This window comes from Parasteatoda tepidariorum, chromosome 8 (assembly GCF_982258835.1).
Source record: "Parasteatoda tepidariorum strain Cologne lab strain chromosome 8, Ptep-v5.0, whole genome shotgun sequence".
In the NCBI taxonomy this organism is placed as follows: domain Eukaryota; kingdom Metazoa; phylum Arthropoda; class Arachnida; order Araneae; family Theridiidae; genus Parasteatoda; species Parasteatoda tepidariorum.
The window spans coordinates 93082227-93104974 of record NC_141762.1 but is presented as its reverse complement, the minus strand read 5'-3'; the positions used below and the strand labels follow the sequence as shown (position 1 = coordinate 93104974).

General features: G+C 31.6%; 1 protein-coding gene across 1 annotated transcript; it reads right to left on the bottom strand.

Annotated features, from left to right (window-relative positions):
• Positions 1-1192: 1192 nt before the first annotated feature.
• Positions 1193-7408, bottom strand: LOC147806542 (uncharacterized). Its single transcript, XM_087169413.1, has one exon. The coding sequence runs from the start codon at positions 3101-3103 to the stop codon at positions 1286-1288; it is 1818 nt and encodes a 605-aa protein (XP_087025539.1). The 5' UTR covers positions 3104-7408; the 3' UTR covers positions 1193-1285.
• Between the last annotated feature and the right edge of the window lie 15340 nt (positions 7409-22748).

Here is a 22748-nt window from a genome sequence, read left to right as displayed (position 1 = left end):
GCTGTCGTGAAAGTTGTTATGAAAATGTTCTCAGATTTGTGTTATTCAATGAATTCTGCGACTGCAACTGCATAGCTGCAACATTCATACCTAAAAAGTATATATCCTTAAGGCGGCACGGTACTAAAAAATAAATAACTGTTATTTTAAATTAAAAAGTTTAAAATACAAAAGATAATGAAAGAAAGAAATAACATGAAATAAAACTTTTTGAGGAGAAATTCTTTTTAAAAATCAGTAGTTTGTTCAATATTTCAAAAAAATTGAATTTTTTTAAACTTTTTAAAAACCCTAAGGCTTTTTTAAAAATAGACTTATTTAAAAAATTTTTTTTTGAAAATGTTAATTAAACATTTTAACATAAAAATTTGCATGGAATAGTAAATATATGTGATAGTTATTTAATTAGAATTTTTTTTTCAATTTAGTTCCAAAAAAACGCCAAAAAGTAACATTTTTTGACTTTAAGAATCATTTAAGAAAATTCTTTTAATCACAAAGCTTATTCCATGCAAATTTTTAAACAACATATATCTCAAAACACTCACAAAAAATTTTAGAGCTCTGAGTCGCTTTTTAAAAAAGCCTTAGCATTTTGAATGCATTGAAATACCCCAAAATAGAAAGCTGAGAAAAAGTCATTTAAAGTTCTGAAACTAGAAAAAAATTTATTTAGAGAAATCACATGCACAACTTGTATGCAAATAATTATTTACCATATATTTATGAGTACCAAAAACAAATTTGAAAGCTTAGAGTCTATTTATAATAAAGTTTTAGTAGTTTTTGCATACAATATAGTACCATAAAATTAAGAGTCGAAAAAATGATATTACTTCATTACAAACACGAAAACTATTTAACATATTTTTTCTCAAATTTTTATAGATTATACTTGTTATCAGTTGTGAGCAAAAATTCAATGTTTTAAATCAAATATAATAAAACTAAAAATTTTAATTTTTAAATAAGTTTAATGTGTCTGAAAAATAATACTAAAATAAAATCAGATATTCACACAATTCACATAAATATCTATGTTGCTTTATCCAGAAAAAAATATGAACTAGCAATGAAAATTTTATATAATCTAATTATTAAAAAATATTTTTAGATTTGTCAACAATTAAAGTATGTTATTATTTTTAATTCCATTCATAAAAATGAATAAATAAAACACAAATTGGTGAATAGATCCCGACAGTTTTTCTAAAAAAAAAAAAAATTAACAAAATTATTTTCAGCATTATATATTACAAATAATCTTTTTTTTTTAATAAATTGTTCAGAATTGGCCCGCTTTGTAAGAAACTCCTTCTGTTTTCCTTATGGTCTTTTCTCTTTGAATGCGGGCACGTTTTATTTTTTGTTGCGCCATCACATATGCTGCACTTCTTTTCTTTTTTCGGAAATAAGACCGTCTATAGTCTTTAAAATTTGCCAAAGATATGGCAGACTTATTCATTGGTACATTGTTGACATTAGATAACTCTTTGTAAGTGTTTAAAGTCCCAACATTACATTCGCAAATCGCTTCACACACTGCTATTCTTACACGTTCAAGGGAGGCTGAATAGTCCTTTGAACATTTCTTCCATATCATGCTATGGAAAGTTTCATTTTGATTTTGCGTAGAGCATCTAATGCATCTTTTTAAGAGTTCATCAGATGCCAAGCGCTGATATATTGGCACTATTTTCTCCAAATGTATCGGGCTGATAGGTGTTTTTATGTATTGTGCATGAGATCCTGGCGTTTTACCTTTAGCAAGTGCTGCCTGGTAAAAACACCAAGAATTTTCTCCTTTTGGACATTTTTGATGTTGTGGCTTATTGTCTGTTGATGAGTTATGAAAAAGAGTAGCATATATTGCTGTTTTCATCTCGGGCAAATTTCCCTTATTGCTTCGAATGGCATTACTATAATAGCGAGTAAGTTTTTTAATAGTTTCCTCCTTCAAGCTTCCGTATTTCTTCCCTCCTAAGGTCACTCCTTTTGCCCGCCATTCCTTAACTGCATTTCTCAAAGCTGTGCCAAGTCTTTTGCTTACGTGATTAATGCATTCTTCTTTAATTATTGGAATGCTATCACCATATATATTGTTGCTACACAGCTCCTTGTATGCTTTTGAATCACCATCGGATAAGACTGTCGTATACCGGAAACCTCTCTCCTCAGAACGCTGCCATATTTTTAAAGCTGCTGCTACCTCCATCGAGCCAGATGATCCACGGTGATTAATGCTACAAGTGGCTTTGTGCCCAATGTACCACATGTGGAATTCTGCAGAATTCTCTCCCAAAGTTGTCTTTGAATGTTCACACTGATAACATTTTTTGGACATGACTTCAAAGTCTATAACATATCCTGTAAGAAGGTCTATCACACATCCAACTCCAATTTGAGATGAGTGACCTCTGGTCAACCAACTTCCATCATATGAGACAGCGATATCCACAATATCATCAGTATTTTCACATCCATACTCATTTCGTACATCAATGTGTATATTTTTCAACAAACTATTTGTAAAATTACAAATAGTATTACCCAGTTGTGTTTTAATTACACAAAATGTTCTGCTAGACATTATATTCATATTCATATGCATGCAAAGAGTTTCTAGAGCAGAAAATCCAAGTCCAAGGCTCAAAATTCCTTGCACAATTCTAATATTGATATCATAGGAATTGGCTGAGTTTTTGGCAACTTGTTTGATGTGAGTGTTCTCACAGACTTTTTTAGAGCTGTTGATTCTGTTTACATTATTGCAAGCTTCACAAACTACTCTCAGTTCATGTGAAAATCCACTTTGTTTACCCAAAACAAGCTTCAAAGAGGATTTGTGGCACATATCACACAAAAGGGTATCAAATAATCCACTAACTTGATTTATGTCAACAAGTATATAATGAGGAGAATTTGGAATATTCTCATCATAATTTGCAGAACGTACCACACTATCTGCATTTGAAAGTCTCAGGGAAGTGTTTTTTTCAGCATTTACAGCAGCAGAATTCAACAAATCATCGCTTTGCCCTTTGCTCCAACGTTTCAGAGCACTCTGTTGATGTGCAGTGCATGCTCGCTTTCTGCGTGGCATTTTAAAAAAATATATAACAAAAAGCAACAAATAAAAATATAACTAACTATTCAACAAAAAAAATAACGAAACGATAACAAAAAAGTATTTAAATATGGCCTTGAAAAAGACCGTTGTTGTAAAAAAACGTTGATAACCAGCTAGAAGCACTCTAAAAAACAAAATAATCAATTAGATGTGAACACAGCATATGAAAAATATCACTTGGTAACTTGCTTTAGCTTACAGCTTTTATCTACTAAAATAAAAATTGATTCATGGCATATTTTTGTTGCTAAAAACGCACGCATTGAATGTTTGTTTACATTGAGCCACGCCCCCTTTGACAGCTGATTAGTGACAATAACAATTAAAAAATGTCATAACTTCTTTTAAAATCAAAGTATCGCTCTGAAATTTTGTACACATACTTAAAAATGTTCAATCTTTCAAAAAATGCAATAAAAAAAATATCGAAATTTTGGTCGAAAATTAAGTACTGTGCCGCCTTAACTTGTAGAAAATAAAATATATAAGTTTATTTCAGGCTTATTTTTTAACTAAAAAATGTTTCTCTTTCTAGATAAAATGTACCCTTTTAGAAGAATCAGTTAGCATTTTATTTAACTCTGGTAATGAGTTCACATAAGTAAAAGAGCGTCTAGATTAAATTTATCCCCCCAGTGAAGAAAAAAAAATCAATTATAAAGATAAAATATATTTTAAAATTTGAATAAATATAAGTTATCGATAAGAACGAAAAAAGCCTTGCCCAAAAACCGTTGAGATAGAATTTCAACATTAAACACTAAATAATTACTAAGATAAAGAGAAAAGCCTGTGAACGTAGTTTTTATTAACAATATAAAATGAACACCTTTACAACGTATTTTCAATATCGAAAAAAAGATATTGTAAGAGACGTTGCGGAATGTCGATCGATATCTCTCAACAGTTACAAACGTTATACATTGCCGATCGACATCGTCAACACGATATTCAAAAAACGAATGCTGTGGAATGCCGACAATCACCAAAATTACGTTATTTTTGAAATTATTCGTGCCTGTTTGTGACCCGAGAAAAGTTGATGACAAAACCGTGCTAGCTTGTTTAAAATTATATTACCAAAATTTTCAGAATTTTAAAGTTTGTAGCTTAATTTTTCTTTTTCATTTCTTTTCTATAAGCTATCTACTTTTCCTCGGGAAAGTCATGCGTATAACATTTAATAAATTTTGGTGTTACTATTATTCTAGAAAATAAGCTAGAAATTAAATAGTTTTGTTACATGTTTTCTTCTCTTTTTCCGGGTACAAGCAGACATTTATACTATGAAGTAATTTTAATCTTTTTTAGTGATTTGAGCAATAATTTTTTATAGCATCTATATTTTTACTTTGTAGATTAAAATTACAATATGTTTTCATTTAGATTAATAAACTTTTTTTGTTGGGACGTTTAAAAATCTTTAGTATTGTATAATCTGTATTTAACTAATATAGCATGTTTGGAAAACAAAACTCCTAATCTTCACAGCATCAGGTTCGATTTTCAGAAATCTGATTTAAAAATGTAATATTTACACTCAAATTATCACAATAAAATAACAGTAGTGAAATTTTCTGACTTAAAGGTTGAAAATTATTTAGTTATAACATGGTCAATTGAAATGGGCTACAGGCGATTAAGAGCAGAACTCTACCTACGTCGATACTTTGCATGCGTTCACCATTAGCGAGTGGAGAGTCATAGCAGAAGGAAGATTCTTAGTTTCTGTCTTGATTTTCAAATAGATCAAAAATATTTTAAAATAGCATAGTACATTCTTATACAACTGAAAACAGGAGGAGAGGGAAGTGCCAAAGCCATGCATCCGGCCTTCTTCCCAGATGGCGTATTTAAGCGTTAAGTTAGCTAAGATCTCTTTTACTTTTGGCACTTGTCGAGAAAAAGGTGTCAAAATATCTCTTAAGGCCACTATGATTGTCAAATGTATAAATGAAGTATATTTTTATTAAACAGTAAGGAGTAACATACTAATTTTCTACAATTTATTATACTCTTTGATGCATTCAATAGTTTCTGAAAATAAAGACTCTGTGCTAGTTGAAGCCTTTGTCGTCTTTCTCCCCTCCCAATCGCTGGCAGTAGCGAGAACTTTGCCAAACTTTTCGGCTATGTCTTCGTCGGCTTGCTTCCTTGAAGCATTTTAAGGTTGCAGCTGAAAAAAATAAGACATGAACTATGATTAATACTTTTAAATTAAAAGAAAAATAGTTATACTGAAAACATTACATGAAGCAAATACTACTAGCAGTGTTTGAACTCATCTCCAGTTTGACAATTCTTTCATGGAGAATAGAATTGCTTTTAGCTTGAAAACAAATGCAAAAAGTATACCAATGGACTACTAACTGGAGCTGCAAGGCAACTGGAATCAACAATATGATAGCAAATAAATTAAATGCTTACAAAAGAATTTAACTATAATTAGGGAAAGAAGGCAGTTATTTTCTATCTACTGGATAACCTAGATCAATAAATTTTGCTTTCGTTTTTTTTTTTTCCTTTCAGAACAGCATAACTAGATTCTTTATGAAATAAAAATAAATAATTGACAGGTTTTTTTAACCATGGATCAGCTGATCCATTTTAGTGCAAGACAATGACTCTTTAAAAAGTATTAATACAAATTTTAATATTCTATAAAATTACCCAAGATGGTGTGCGTAATGGCAGATAGGTTTTCAAAACACTTTTTTCCTTTGCGCCCAAATCTGCTGTACGTCATAGCCAATTCCATGGTGATAAGCCTTCTGCATAAATTCAGCAAAAAACGCGTAGATGCTTTTCCCATTGGAAATTGTTTCAAAATAATTAATCTAAGAAAAATAATAATTGAGTAAGCATTTCAAAATGTATCACAATTTTACATATGTATAATTAAAGACACTTTTACTATGAGTGATTTAAAGCCATACGAACTTTTAAAGTTACAATTTGGCACACATTTGGCTTTAACTTCCCTAAGTTTCACTTTAACTATGCCACTCAAAATCTTATTGTATAAGAAAGTGTAAGTTATTTCTGAGGAACACGGCCTATTAAAATAAGATCTTTCGACAGTTATCTCATTACAGAGAAAAACACATTCTTCACTTGAACAGTTGATTACATGTTCAATTAAGTAAAATTTTCCACCATTTGAAAGAAAACAGTTGTCTCTTAACCGTTGATTATCTTATGCCGTTAACCACCACACTGGCAAATTCTCTTTCAAACAACTCATTATTTAGAATGATTTTAATGGGATTAAGCCATTTACATTTTTCTACTGGGGAAGTTCATTCAACATACCTTTCAGAAATTCTTTTGGATACCTGGGCGAGATGATGTGACCGCGTTCTTAATAGTTGTTTTATTTCACTAAGTAAGTTCTCAAAAGGGTAACATGGAAGAAAGGCATCCATGAAGACGAACATCATCTGTGTAAAAGATTATGCACATTGTAGACCATGGCTTTTTTACCATAAAAATACTAATATCTTCAACAAAAGATAAGAACATCTGTTCAGAAAGCTTTGTATATTCTTCATCAGAAGATAAAGATGGGTTACTTAGCGTTGAAATTGCCACACGAAGGCTTAAAAAATGATCCTAAAGACAAGTCGGTTATATGTCTTTTAATACAACAGGCCCAAGGTACAATAAAAATTGTCGGAATTCAGTCGCTTTCCACCTGTCAATGTCTTTTAAAGACCTAGATGGGCGACTGAATTCTGAAGGCATACATTGTGAAAAGGAGCCTGTCTGATATTTCTTCAACTTGTTTGGCACTGATTCTGGTGCTGTTTTCTTTTTTTTAATGCCATTTCTAATCCAATATAGCATCAGTTTCCTTACCTCACCAGGTCTACCAGGTGCATGGGATCCAAAGGAAACTGACTGATCATGCCGATATTCAAATCCAACAATGGAGATCTACCAACATGATGCAGAAAGTCAGAGAAATCTCTATCAGTTCTCTTAGTACTGGTCATTTTTTAAACATTTAACATGGCCCTCGATGGATTTCATTTTTGAGTGCATTTCTCACAGCCCCAATAAATTCAAATACAGTGAAACCCTTATAAGTTGACTTTTATTGTTAAGAGTCGAATTTATTCTATTTAACGAATTTATCCTATTAAGAGTACGAAACCTTCGTACTCTGACCTTTCCACTTCTATCTTGTAATAAATTTACAAATAAAATAAGACAAATTTGCTCCGTGTTTATGAACTGTTATTCTAAGTCTTTCATAAACTGACCAAAAAAAAAAAAAAAAAACTCTTTTTTCAGGTGAAATTAATTGAGAAGTGACCATAATGTTTCCCTGCAACAAATAGCTCCCAATCATAACAATTAATGAATATGTAAAATAGTCATAACTCATTTCAAACAACATTAAGAAAAATAAGATTTTTAAGCAGTTAAAGAATTTATGAAATTGAGTGCAAAATTAATTCAATATGAATTTTCACTTATAGCCCTTTTTACTGCTGAGGGGGAGGAACTCTCTCATATTAAGTTGAAGACAACTATGACAAAAATCAACTAAGCATTTATTAACAACTGAAACGTAACAAGCGGAGATAAGAAGAGCACCTATAAACCTGGGTAAAGGCGAAACTGGACTCAATATCGGAATTCTTTCCAAACCAAGCTTGAGCTCATAACGATAAGACCAGTTTTTCTGCGGAATCTGTCTTGAGAAGCTGGTCTAAATACTGCTTTCTAGGGGACTAAAACCATTAAAAAAACTTCGTTGTAGCTTAAAAACGTATATGTAAAATTCAACTGAAACATAACAAGCTAAAAAACAGAAAAGTAAAATTAAGTATGCGTGCACAGAGTAATGTTCGAAGCTTCTTAAATACTGAAGAAGGGTACGAGGTTGCCGATCCTGCGTATGTCACCCAGCTTCTCTCCCTTGGCGACTACGCACCATACCTGGCGCCATACTGCAAATCATGATTTTCCAATTACCTTGATACCCTGTATATAATATTGTTCACTGACAATTTTACATATGTATAATTAAAGACACTTTTACAATGAGTGATTTAAAGCCATACGAACTTTTAAAGTTACAATTTAGCACACATTTGGCTTTAACTTCCCTAAGTTTCACTTTAACTATGCCACTCAAAATAAGATCTTTCGACAGTTATCTCATTACAGAGAAAAACACATTCTTCACTTGAACAGTTGATTACATGTTCAATTAAATAAAATTTTCCACCATTTGAAAGAAAACAGTTGTCCCTTTTAGCTGTTGAATTTCTTATGCGTTAACCACCACACTGGCAAATTCTCTTACAAACAACTCATTATTTTGAATGATTTTAATGGGATTAAGCCATTTACATTTTTCTACTGGGGAAGTTGATTCAACATACCTTTCTGAAATTCTTTTGGATACCTGGGCAAGATGATGTGACCGCGTCCTTAATAGTTGTTTTATTTCACCAAGTAAGTTCTCAAAAGTGTAGCATGTGTCTTCAGAAAGGCATCCTTGAAGACGAGCATCAGCTGCTTGTAAAAGATTATGTACACCATAGACCATAGCTTTTTTACCATAAAAAATACTAATGTCTTCAACAAAAGATAAGAGTATCTGCTCAGAAATTTTTTTTATATATTTATCAGATGATAAAGATGGGTTACCTAACGTTGAAATTGCCACATGAAGACTCAAAAAATGATCATAAAGACAAGTCGGTAATATGTCTTTCAATACAATAGGCCCAAGGTACAATAAAAATTGACAGAATTCAGTCGCTTTCCACCTGTCAATGTCTTTTAAAGACCTAGATGGGCGACTGAATTCTGAAGGCATTCATTGTGAAAAGGAGCGTGTCTGATATTTCTTCAACTTGTTTGGCACTGATTCTGGTACTGTTTTCTTTTTTTTTAATGCCATTTTAAATCCAATATATCAGCAGTTTCCTTACCGCACCCAGGTCTACCAGGTGCATGGGATCCAAAGGACACTGACTGATCATGCCGATATTCAAATCCAACAATGGACATCTACCAACATGATGCTGAAATTGCAGAAAGTCAGAGAAATCTCTATCATTTCTCTTAGTGCTGGTCATTTTTAAAAATTTGACATGGCCATCAATGGATTTTCATTTTTGAGTGCATTTCTCACAGCCCCAATATGAATTGTGATTCTTAATGGCTATAATAAACGACCGTGTAGGGGCATCGCAATTGAATTGTACGATACAAAATGAATTATGTACTTAGTTTTGTACGATTCCTTCAGATGATAATTGCTTTACTCATCGAACGAAATCGTTAAAAAAACCCATTTAAACATTCAGGCTTGGCTAGCCCATTGTGGCAAGCTATTAAAAAAAGGAACAACTTTAACTTTAGAGCCCTGAAATTGGCCAGAACTGTCTTCTCAAGCTTTTGGCTGAAGGCAAGCCGTCCACATTTACTTGTAGTTGAATTTCTCTATTGGGAGAAATTTTTTCCAAATTTATATTACAAAGGTTCTTCCCAATCCCATAATAATTAAATTCTGACTTGGCAAACTTTTGAATATTTGTCGTTCTAGCATTTTTTAAAATAGTTCTACTATCTTGAAGCAATTCTGGGTGATACTCTTTTAATAAACTCAAAAGATTTCTGAGTTGCTTGTGATTCACTCTATTCGTAACTGACCGAAGTCTCAGTTTTTCAGACAAAGATTTTTCAGAATTGTCAGCCAAATCGCTGGGAACATTTATTGGCTCCTCCACTGAAACTCATGGAATACGAGTATCAGGAGATTCTAATTCAATTTGTGCAGCATTTCAAATGAGAAAATACATATGAGACAGCTTGTTGATCAGTGAACACTGCAAAATGTTTTCCCATCTAGAAATGCCTCCAATGGCGAAAAGAGCCATTGGAGGCATTGGCTCTTTTGCAGCCTATCAATGAAGCCTCCAATGGCTCTTTTTCGGGAGATAAGTGCTTAAATTCAGAGTCTGATGAGTCCGTTTCTACTTTAAAGGGAATGTCATCTTCAATTGCAGCTAAGGTAGCCTTTGCGACATCGTGTTTGAGCAAATTAGGTGCTGACGCTGCTTCTTGTACAGTTATGATACTTTTGATTTAGCCTAAAATACATTTGCGTTGTGTTATCATTTTACCTTTCAATTTTGACTTTGATTACATGGGATATTTACTTATTTATTATGTCAAGGTAAAACATTAAAAACACATTTTTAAAATAAGAAAAAATAACAAATTTATTACGAGTAAAAAATAAAAAAAGTTGTCCGAAAGGACTGGCATCAAACATGAACGACGAAAATCATCGATTACCACGGGCTAACATCATGCCCCTTATAAACATATGTAACATACCAGACATCGCACAATCCTTTCGGGTACAGATATTTCTCTACAGAAAGGATTCATATTCATTGAGCCAACAGGTTACCTCATAAAATATTTACCACCAATAGAACACCAGCCCACGTGTGGTTCCCTCAGGTAACAGCTTAATAAGCGAGCACACATTCTAGATCTTCTTGCATACATAAAAAAATATGCCTTACAAAAAACGCAAACGATGTTCACCATCAACTAACGTGCATTTTTAAATTATATATCAACCACTTAGGTTAGTACACATTCTTTCATCCGTTTTTCAACCAACCTACTTATCACATGAACACCAACAGAATGCCTCAACATATATCATTTTCAATCATCTAAACCAGTGGGTTGCCACCATACAGTATAAGTAATTACAAAAAGTACAAATAAAATTTATAACTAAAAAGTGAAATATATAAAATTAAAGGCTTACGTTATACTTAGTCTTAGTTAAAATTATAATATTGAGCAATAAAATTAATTATTACATTTATATTTAAAATTTAGAAAAAAGGTTTATTCTCACTGTCATTAGTAAAAAATTTTAAGTCTCATGCTGCCACCTTTTGGCACAAAGATTAATAAAAAAAAACTGTAACGGAACTTTACCAGTACACTGTTTCTTTCCAAGGAGCGGACGTTACTTTCCTGAAAAACCTGGGATCCATCGACAAAAATGGGCAAACATTCCCAAAGCACGATACAATGTCGATGAATCCACTAGAATGGGCATCTCAATTAAAGACCTAGTCTGGAGAATGAACATGCGTCATTACTTTTAGTAATCATGAGTTATAAAAAAATTTCAATGTATGGAAATGTATACATCTCATCTATTCTTAATTGGTCTAACTTATACTCCTAGGCCAAATAATGCTTGAAATATTCTAATTATAGAGCTACATCTTTTTCCTTCATTTTGTTTGCATAAAAGCTTAAAAAATTATAATAGTGAAGGAACTCCTTGAACTTTAAAGAATTTAAATTTGAAAAAAAAATCCGGACAAATCAGTTATTGGCTTTAAAGTTTTTAATTGACTAATCAATGAGTCAATTATTGGGAGATAAATTTTAAATAATAAACATAGAACTTCATCTTCAATTGTCAAACGAGAAATTCTTGGTGAAGTACGCTTCGTCTCATCTTCATATTTAAAATTAGGTAAATTTTCCTTGGAAATTGTTTCATAAGTAGAGAATTTTCTCTCTGTTCACTCACAGGAGCAATCACTAATTCAATCAATTTCAGATTAAATTCATAATCGAAAGGAAGACCTTTCTTCCGTATGCTTATTGAAGTCTGATTTATTCTTGATAACATATCACCACAAAACTCTGTCCATACAATTCTTTCCTTCAATTTCTTTTGAGGACCACAACCATCGGGTCTAGTTTTTAGGATCTAGACCTGATCTTTGTTCTTTTCTAAAATTTGAAGAACGGCCGTATTTTTCCGTAACTTTATTGCGGTGCCCGTTACAGCGTCTAAATGGGTGGACCACCTAATATCCGAAGGACGCTTTACAACTAATCCAGATTCTAAGCATTCTGTAAAGGTATTCCACCAATGGGTAGAACTGGAGAAAAAGGAGCCAAATTTCTGTAAAAATTAGAAATAACTCTCTAAGACTCATCTCGCGACTTGTGCATCAATTAAGTTTAAGCTATAGAGAAGCTATATCTAGGCATGGTAAAAAAAATTGCGGCGGGACATTTATCTTTACAACCTTGCTTGTAAACATGAGTATTTGCTTGCCATATTTGGTTCGTTATCTTATATTTGTCCTCGACAATGACTTATATTTATGCTTTGGTCATTAGAAAAGATACAATAGTATCAGACAAGCACTCAGATTTATGCCTTACAATTGGAATAAAATCCAAAAAACGTTCCACTGGAAATCCGTCGTTCACATATCGGATAGCAAATGTGAGCTAATTTAGGTGGAAAATGTCTGGTGTTGAATCAATACTTACTGAAAAATATTGCGTTCTGCAGTTATTTTGTTATATATTGTACTTTATATCCAACAATCGATACAGCTTAGATTGATTGCAAGTTGATAAATAGAATGTCCAGCAAGAAAAGGATCAATTTATTCAGTAATTCCAAAGTTCCCAAATAATTTCCATTATGCCTGTGATCCAATTGTTTGATCGTCTCCACGGAATGCAAGACTTCGTGATGCTAAAAACTTTATTACTTCTACAATTCTGCTGAATACTTCTTTTCAATAATTGATTTGGTTGTTCGTCTAATTAGTTAAAATTCTATCTATTAAGCATTCTTTTTTTTTTTAATTAAATCATTGAAGCGTGTTTGTGCCCAAACATATTTTCATGTTCTAAAATGCATAAAGTGCAATAAAATATTACAAATCGTTTAAGCAACTTTTAGAACTAAATGCATTGCTAGTAGTTGTTAAAAGACGGCACAAAAACTTTTCGAATTTAAAAAAAGAAAAAAAAAATTATTGAGACTTTTGACTTATCGGAGCCATGGCAACTCGGGGCCTTGGGCCCATCCCTAGAAACGGCTCTGATGGCAATAGTTTCATCTTATTTGTGTGAATTTCTGTAAACTGCCATGTATGATGAAGCAATAGTCGCATAACTGAAAAGCAAGTTATGTTTATCATTTCTAAGCGAAAAATGTCACACCATCTTCTAAGAATATCTAAATCCGATCCAATGAAGAAAAGACAAAAAATACTGATATTTCGAAAATAAGTACACTTTTTTCTAAAAATAAAAAAAAGTTAAAGCAGAGATCTGGTAAATGTCTTGAGCAAGTTCGATTTAAAAAAAGTGACTTTGAAATTCTCTACAAAAGGAAAAGAAATTTGGAGCTCAAACTTGCACAATATTCATTTTTCATTAACCTACTTCAATATGGAAAAAAATATCAAGCCAGTAAAAATTACAGCTATCAAAATTTCAGATTTTTGTTAGATTTTTCGAAGTAATGGCTCTTAATTGTTGTATAGTTCTCAAAAAAGAAAAGAAAATTAATAAATGAACGGATCACCCTGAATAACTTTTGATCTAATGATCGGATCTTAACGTTCTGGGACTCAATCTTAATGGTCTGAGGGGGGGTGGGAGGGATACATCAAATATGCTAATTAATCGGTGCAGACGATATTTTAAGTTATGAAATCAGACACAAAAACGTGTTTTCCCTGAATTAACATACCTTTTTACAGTGGATTCGGATTTCTGACCCCCAATATATGGGGGTAGCCGCAATCTGGAAATAAATATATTAAGCATACAAATACTCTTATATCTACATCCTGAAGAATACGTAAGCCTCAGTTTTTTTTAAAATGCCATTCCAGAAGTTCGCTAAATTCTAAATAAAACTGTAATTTTGTTAATTGAAATTTTAAGAACAAATACAATTGCAAAAAGTTTATACTCCTGAAAAGAATTTCTTTTTTTCTGGATTCCTTATAATAAAAACGCTTAGTGAATTTCTTTCAAATCTCAGTTATAAGTATTATAAAAATATCATTTATGTTAAATATAAAACAATAGATATAAAACAAATTATTATATACAAATACATTAAAAAAATTGGAACTACAAGTTTCCAAATTACTTTTTATATATATATATATATATATATATATATATATATATATATATATATATATATATATATATATATATATATATATATATATATATATATATATATATAGATAGTCGGACATCACGACAGGTGCTGTTACAGGGAATTTTTCACCTTCGTCATTGACCAGTTGCTTTAACACGTTCACTGGACTTGACTTGATAGGAGTTTAAGCAAAGTACCTGCCCGCGGAGCGGGCATCTCACTTCTTCATCTAGTTGATAAGATAATAGTTCTGACTTGTGGCATGGGTTAAACTTTAACACGTTCACGCTGGGAAAAGAGAAAATACTGGTAGAAGAACTATTTCAATATTAGATAATATTCGGGAGGAGTTAATCTATTCTCAACAATAACAATTCACTGTAAGGAAATTTATCACGACGAAGAATCAATTCAATATAAAAATTGCATCCATTAAAAACAATATGTTATAAGTTATGGATTTTTATTATTCCCGGAAAAAAACTATAAAATGAAATTTATTGTTACCAGTTTTTACTCCGGTGGGTTAACCTGGCCTTGAACGTGTTAAAGTTTGTGTTGCCAGGAATGGAGCAAAACTTGTACCATGTGTGACAGTTTTCAGTTTGTAAACTTTAACAGGATCATCTACACTATTTTTCCTTGAATTTATCAAAAGATCTGGTTGTGATTCATCCACTAAAATTTGTCTATACATCTACTTAATATCCGCTATACAACGAATCGATAAGTTCGAAAACGACATAAAATTGAAAATTGTTCTTCTTGAACAATTCCACCGTACGAAAGCTGAGAGTTTGAAGAATATCCAGTTGAAGTAGCTGACGAGGGTAGACGGAAAAAAAGGTACCTCCATAGGGAAAATCTGTAGGGATATTCCCCCTCTCGCTCTCTGGGCAGCATGAATGCTTCTCGCTTTTTTAACGAATATTCTTTTTATCTGTAATAATTCAGATTAGATCATTGAGGTAGGGGGGGGGGGGACTTATGGGCTGGTTGTATTACGCTTTTTTTTAAAATTTTATTTATTCTTCTTTGATTATTTTTTAAAGCGGGAAGATACTATTTAAATTTTTCAATAATGTTTTACTTTTTTTTTAAGTGAAAAATGTGTTATTTTCTATTTTAAATTATATTTTGTGAAGAAGTTGCTAATGTGAGGCTTAAAGTAGCCAATCGGGGAAGTTGCTAGGATTTATGTGTTGGATGTTTATTGACTTTGAAAACGCGCGACACGAAGACAAAAAAAAAACCATGCACGGAACAGCAAAAAGCGCTTCAATCTAATCTTCTCATTTCAAATATTTTCCCCTACAGAATTTTCCCTACACAGGGACCTTTTTTTCCGTACCTTTCTCCAGGTACCTTTTTTCCGTACCTTTTTTTTCCGGTACCTTTTTTTCCTAGAATCGCTGACGAGGCATCAAACACAACTCGGAGAGCAGTTGAGCTCTTCTCAGGACGGTACACACCTTGATGGGGAATGTAGTGGGTCATTTTTGGCTCTTCAGATTCGATCACTTCTTCCATGAGACCTAACTTTAAGGTATCTGATAGCCTTCGACACAAATTTTTTGGAATTTTCAATTGAAGTAAACTTTTTTTGGCTTATTTAATGCAATAGCTTTTAAGACTTATAATAAATTGCGAAAATTATTATTCTGATGATAATTTTTGAATTTAAAAGTGAAAAAGTGCCAAAATTTCATGTGTATGCAAAACATCACAACTCAAAAGTAAATTGATGTATTTCAATTCTGTAAACTTTAAAATGTTTAGAAACCATTACTGCAGGGAATGACACAGTCACAAGTCTGCAAATTAATATTTTAAAAAATTTCAGTAATTTTAACAAAGCATCGGGTGAAAACGTTGCAAATTTAAACTAATTTTTACGATACTTCTAATAAAATTCCAAAAAATCAATCCACATCCATAAGCAAGGATCATTGCCTGAAACCATTCTACTTGAGTATATAATAAAAATTTCAAGAGAATTGATTGAAAAGTTTTTTAGGTTATGCGACGGTTGAAAAATCTGTAAAAGCCAATTTGAGAAAAACACAAAAACATATTTTACTTGAACATTTTTACTATTTCATAGAAAGAAATTAGATTAAACTGCTTAGTTATCAAAATTAAAACTTTTTTACTACTTGGAATATCATTTTTTTTTCTTAATACAACCTTTCAAAAATTTTTTAATGTAGCTTTCAAATTTGTTACTAACGACAAAAATTTGACAGAATTAGAGGCCTCTTTAAAAAACATTGCAACTCAAAGACAAATTGATGTTTTTTTAATAGTTTTAACGTGAAATGATTCTGAATCCCGTATCACAATAATAATTTTAGAATAATTCTTCTCCTCATAATAAAATAAGCATCACGAGAACACAAAAACATAAATAATAATAACATTCCTTTGAAAGAAAGAAAGAATAAAATATATACAGGTAATGTTAGCGTTGTAATATGTATGTCAAGTGCATTCAATATGATTTAATATGTGGAAAAAAAGTTAAACAGCACCTAAACATACGCAAAATATACATATCAACAAAATCCATCAGAATACTATAAATAAAAATTTATATAAAAAGATAAATGTTCAAAAAGTCAAAAGCTTTAAAATGCTCCTCATTTATAAGTAACCCCATTCTTTGCTTTCGGAAGAAGCAAACTTTCTCTTCCTTTTTGCTCTTAAAATTTTACCCCGCTGTTTAACACTGCCAACAGATTGGCGAACAGAAGACGATATTCTGGTTCTAGCAAGATGCTGATACCTTTGCCTGGTGAATGTCCCAACGTCTTCAACATTCAACTCTTTGAGAACTTGACTGCAGCCTGAAAACCTTTCGTTGAATTGAATAACTGCATCGTAAACACCGATGCGGAAAGTTTTTAGGCCCACAAACACTTCTTTAGGCACTCGCTGCCAAATCATGTCGTTAAAAGATTCGTTGGCATTTTGAGTCTTTCCATGAAGGCACTTCTTTAAAAGTTCTCTTTTACAAAGATCCAAGTATACTGGCTTTACTGTATTCAGTACATTTTGGGGAAGACCAGCATACCTTTCTTTTGGTTGTTTACCTTCATGGAGTGCTCTTTGGTGAAAACACCAACTATCCTCGCCCTTAGGACATTGACCATGCATCGGCTTGTCTTTGCTCGATGCACAGTGAAATAGTGCAGCAATAACATTTTGCTGCATGCTATTAAGGTTTCCAACATTGCTTCGGATAGCTATTCCGTAATAGTTTTGCAGCCTGTCAATGAAGCTGTCTGTTAACTTTCCTCGACCGGATAGTTCGGAAGTCTTGCTTTTCATCCTCTGCAGACTTGAGCCCTCTCGCTTCTGGACATGACCGATGCATTCCATTTTTGTAACCGTACCAGGTCCATAAACGTCTTTTACCTGCAGAAAGCCTTTGGAGTCCCCATCCCCATAATACTCAATATATTTGAGACTCCTCAAGCTTTCTGAGCGTTTAAAAATTCACTGAGCCCCAGCAGCTTCCATATTTGAAGCTGATCCAGAATAATTTTGTTGGCATATGTGATCAGCTTCCATGGTTTCCAAAACTAAATTTTGGGGCATCTCTTCCATTTTTTTACACGTTCTACAATAGGAAGACGTTACTTCAACGTCAACAACCCTGCCGGTTGTTATTGACAAAGCACTGACGCGTCCATTTAGCGAAGAATAGCCTCGTTTGTGCCACGTTCCGTCAACAGAGATTCCACACTCAAATAATGGAACTGCGGAGTCAGAGTCCACTTCTTTTGCAGCATTTGACATTGAACGCTGTGTAACTATTGCAACAGCATCATGTAGTTCTTGTTGTTGCATCAAATATGCATTGCGATGGAGAGGTGGAGGTATGTTTAAAGTTGCACACAATTTTTTAGCAGATTGCAATCCTTCCATATGCCAGTCTGCTGTTTATCTCTTTAGCAGATACAGATTTTTTGGAAGAAATAAACACTTTCACAAATGCACATTCTTGTCATTTCAAAGCAAAATGGGAACACAGTCCATACCTAGAGTCTTCGGCGAAATAGAGTCCTGAAGAAAAACACTCAGGGCAGCAAATCTCATTGAACACATTGTTCAAAATTTCAAGATCAATTATTCTATTGCCGATAATTTTATTTTCTTCAGCATTATGATCAGCCAGATTTTTACTTATTTTTTCATAACTTACGGAGTTTTCAAGATTGGACACTTCCTCCTTTTGTTTTGTGAACTGGTTTCCACGAAATTGACGTTTCCGTTTTCTTGCAACTGATTTTCCCATAATTGGAGAGAAAAATGATAGACGAACGATAAAAATATGTCGAGGAAAAATTGAAACGCAATCGCAAGTATAAAGATAAACAAGGATCTGATTAATTGATTATTCTTCCGTTGCCAGATTTAATTCTTATAAATACTAAATAAATAAGTTGCCATTCCTTAAAAAAGTAATAAACAAGTCTTATTTAAAGAAGATAGTATTCAATTATACGTAAATCTCGGCTGTGTCAGACAGAAACCAAAACGAAACCAGATGAAGTAATGAACTTCTGGTCAGTAAAATCTTACTTCCGGTTTTAATATTTCACCTGAAAGGTTTCGTAAAACAGCCGTAACTTCGGTTCTATTGAAGATAGAAACAAAATTCAAATGGATTTCGAAAGCTAAAAGTTGACTTCATATGAAAATGCAAAAAAGAGAACATCGATATTTTTGTCGATTTTTGCGACGAAAAATGTGATCAGATACCTTAATACTCAGCCATAAAGTTTTTATACAGTTCTAACATAATTCCCATGCAACAGAGATAAGTATTAATTGCGTGAAAATAACGTTATAATGCCACAAGGTTAAAAGCAAAAAAACGTTTCCACCGAACGTTTTATTTACGTTTCAAGTGGTAGTCTCGAATCCGTTAAATAAACGTTAAAATTTGGGTTATTTTTAACGCAAAAATGACCCTTTTTTATGCCTCTAGTTTGACTATGGTGATTTTTGATACCAATCTTTGACGTTAATTTAGCGAAGTTTGTTTCTTTTTTATCGTATTTTTTACGCTATTTTAACTAAGTTTTTAACGTGAATTTTCAGTTTTATAAGATCCGTCTTTTTCACCATGAATATTCACGTTTTTTTAACGTTTATTATTACCATCGTAAATTTCATTACATATTATTGACGATTTATTTACGTTTTAGTTCCATGAAGCTAAACGTGGTTTTAACGCTTTCTTAACGATGGAGATTTATATCATTTTAATACTACCTGCTACATGGAGATTTATACCATGTAGCAGGTAATATTAAATTATCAGTAGTTACCATTATAAATGATAAGTAATTACCATTATATAAACATTTTTCACTTACTGCTGCTAACATCAATCATATATTTTTTACTTACTGTTGCTAATATCAATCACATTTCCATTTGTATCGCATATACATTTTATTTGTTTTTGTACCTACAAAAGAAATTCCAGAAAATTAATAAATTTTCTCTACGTCACATGATAATATGCCCATAGTTTTCTCTTTACATTAGTTTACGTAGTTTTCTCTTTACACACTACTAAAATTGGAAAATTCACAATATTTTAAACTGAATAACTAATTCCTTAAAGTGCTTCCAGGGTAACTTAATTAAATTACTTCACATCAAAAAATTTGCAGCATTTAGCATTTGTTATGCAGAAAAACCACTCAATTTTGATTTTATAGACTCCTACAGAGTTATAATTTAATGTTTATCATTCATACCAATTAAAAATATTAAACTAAAAGAAAAAAGTATATATTTCATTTGATGCAAGTCTTCATTTTACTCAATTCGGCAGTTTACAGCTATGTTGCTACTTTCACCATGTTTTGCTTAGGTACCAAGAGAATTTTAAATGTTTATAATAAAAAAAAATTTCAGATTTACCTTGATTTAAGGTTTAAAAATAAAAAAGTTCTCACAACTAGTTAAGCAGTCCATCAACTAAGACTTTTTTAAATACTGAAATAAATCTTACATAAGAATTACTCTATTAATATAAACAAAATAATTTTTATATACATTTTTTATTTATACATTTTATTTACATCATTATTTTGCATTTTATATACATCATTAGTTTTTGGCAGTCTACATTTGGCCGTCTTCAACCATATCTTGATGGCTTCTTCCACCCTGCTGATTGTGTTGGCCTGCTCCTTAGCACTGTAATGCAGAGCAGCACCTGGAAAAAAATCAAAATGCTCAAAACACTTAGATATTATTTAAAAAAAACTAGCCAATTCTATGGACTTTATAGGCACTTATAATTTTAGATTCAATCGCTATATCATTTTGAGGAGTTTTTTAATGATTCTTATGATTATTAAGATGACTCGTCATGCAATAAGTTTTTTACATTTACATTATTAAAAATTTTTCTCTTAACATTTCTATAAGCACTATGTTTAATGCAGTTCTGAGATCCATTTAGTTTCAAAGCTTAATTTTTTTTTTTTTTTTAAAACCTGTTTGAAAATCAAGACACAAACATACATGCCAAGGACACAAAGATCTCATCCAAAAGGGAAACTTACTACTTATCCCCATTATTTTATCTTACTAAACAATTAGTTTTTTTTTTTTTTTTTTTTAGATAACAACAGGCACTGAACTTTCGTTCTTTGCCTAAGATGCCTGAAGTGTTGCTCATTTATTGTTACCCAGTGGGCACCTATGAACCAAAGTCATGGAAGCGAGCAACATTACCCACGCCACACTGCCACAAATACCCGTTCATAGGGTGGGCCACATTCATACATCAGAAGACAACTCAGAGAGAGAAACATCCATGCCCAGAGCGGGATTCGAACCTGCAGCCATTGGCTTCGCAGTAAGGCAAGCTAACCGCTCGGCCGGCTCTTTTTAGATGTAAAACATGCTAAAAATTTCATACTCATATCGTTAAAAAGACTCATACATATCAAGAGTATATTTGCAATATACTCTTGATATATCAAATTTGAAGGGACGATAAAGCGTTTGAGAGAACAAGTTTAGAACGAAATATGTTCTAAAACAAATAAAAATATATTCTAACATACTACCCTAAAAATAATAGTTTTAAAATATAAAGAATAACTTCTAACAAATATATATGTAATTATAATGACTCTAAGTACAACAATGATAATTTGATTTCCAAAAGTAATACAAAAATAATTATGCATTAAATAGAAAATTTTTGGTTTACAATAATCATACATTGCAATTTTTCCCAAAAAAATATTTATTTCAAAAAGAATTCATTATAACAGGTTTTAGAGACATCAAGAGTGTGAGAGAGAGTATTCATACACACATGCATATCCCATAACATTTGTGGATTGGGCAAAATAGTTTTTAAAGTGCTTGAGAACTAAAGCAATAAAAAAAATTAATTTATACAAAATTTACTATTTGGATTTAATAGCAAGGCTATCAAGTATTTGAATCATCCTATAGCTTTTTAAAAATCATTTATAAGTGATGGGCAAAATCTATAAATTAAATTGTTAACCATTAAAACAAAAGAAAATTATTTCATTTTACACAACTGTTGAATGAATGAGCATGTCTGTTTAAATAATAGAAATCAAAATATATTTAAATAGTAATAATTAAATTTAAGTTCCTACTTACAAACTAAGGAAATTCAAACAAATAAATAAATAAGTTGACAAACAAAATATTTTTAACAAGGAAAAATTTTGTAAAGTAACTCCTTTAACACAAAAATTTTGTAGGAATTTTTTAGATCAAAAATCTTCTAAGGGCTGCCTAACCTTGAATAAAAAATACTATTATATGAGGTGACAGTTTTAGTTAATCAAAAAAATCCGTCTCAATTGTGGCATAAAAGAGTACAGACTTACCAGCAATATAAACTAAGTAGTTAATATAGTATTGTTCTCTAAATACTAAGAGTACCTTGTTGAAAAACCAATTAATAGTTTCAATTATTTTTGTTAGATTTTTATTCATTAGTATTAGTAAATATAGTACTATATAATCCAAATGTTGTACATGATTGAATATTTAACGTGTTCCAATGAAAAAAAAAAAAAAGAACTTTTCCTAGATGACGACAATTTTTGACAGATTTTCCATGTCATGTAAAAAAAAAACAACACGGAAGAGCCTTCATAAAATGAGATAGTCTATTAAAATCTGAATATATATCTAGATATAATGAATTATCAAAATTATCTTTTATAAATTAAATAAAAACAAAATAAGCCCCCAACAACTATTTTCGAAGCTATAATATAAAGTCAATACATAATATCGTAAGTGGAACTTACCAACAACAACATCCTTAACCCTTTCGCGCCGACTGTCACAAATATGTGACAGCAAACACCCGTATCAATCAGGGTAAGAAGATAAAACTGGTAATCAAAGTATTTCTTTAGCAGTTTATTTGTGGGCGGAGTTATAACTTTTTTGATTTATTTAATTCACCATTACTTTGTTCAAAATAAAACTATTTAGTTATGCTTTGAATTAACATTGATTATATATATGATTAAACTAACAATAATTAAAATAAAAGCAAAGTAAGTCTGTCAAATTAGCAAC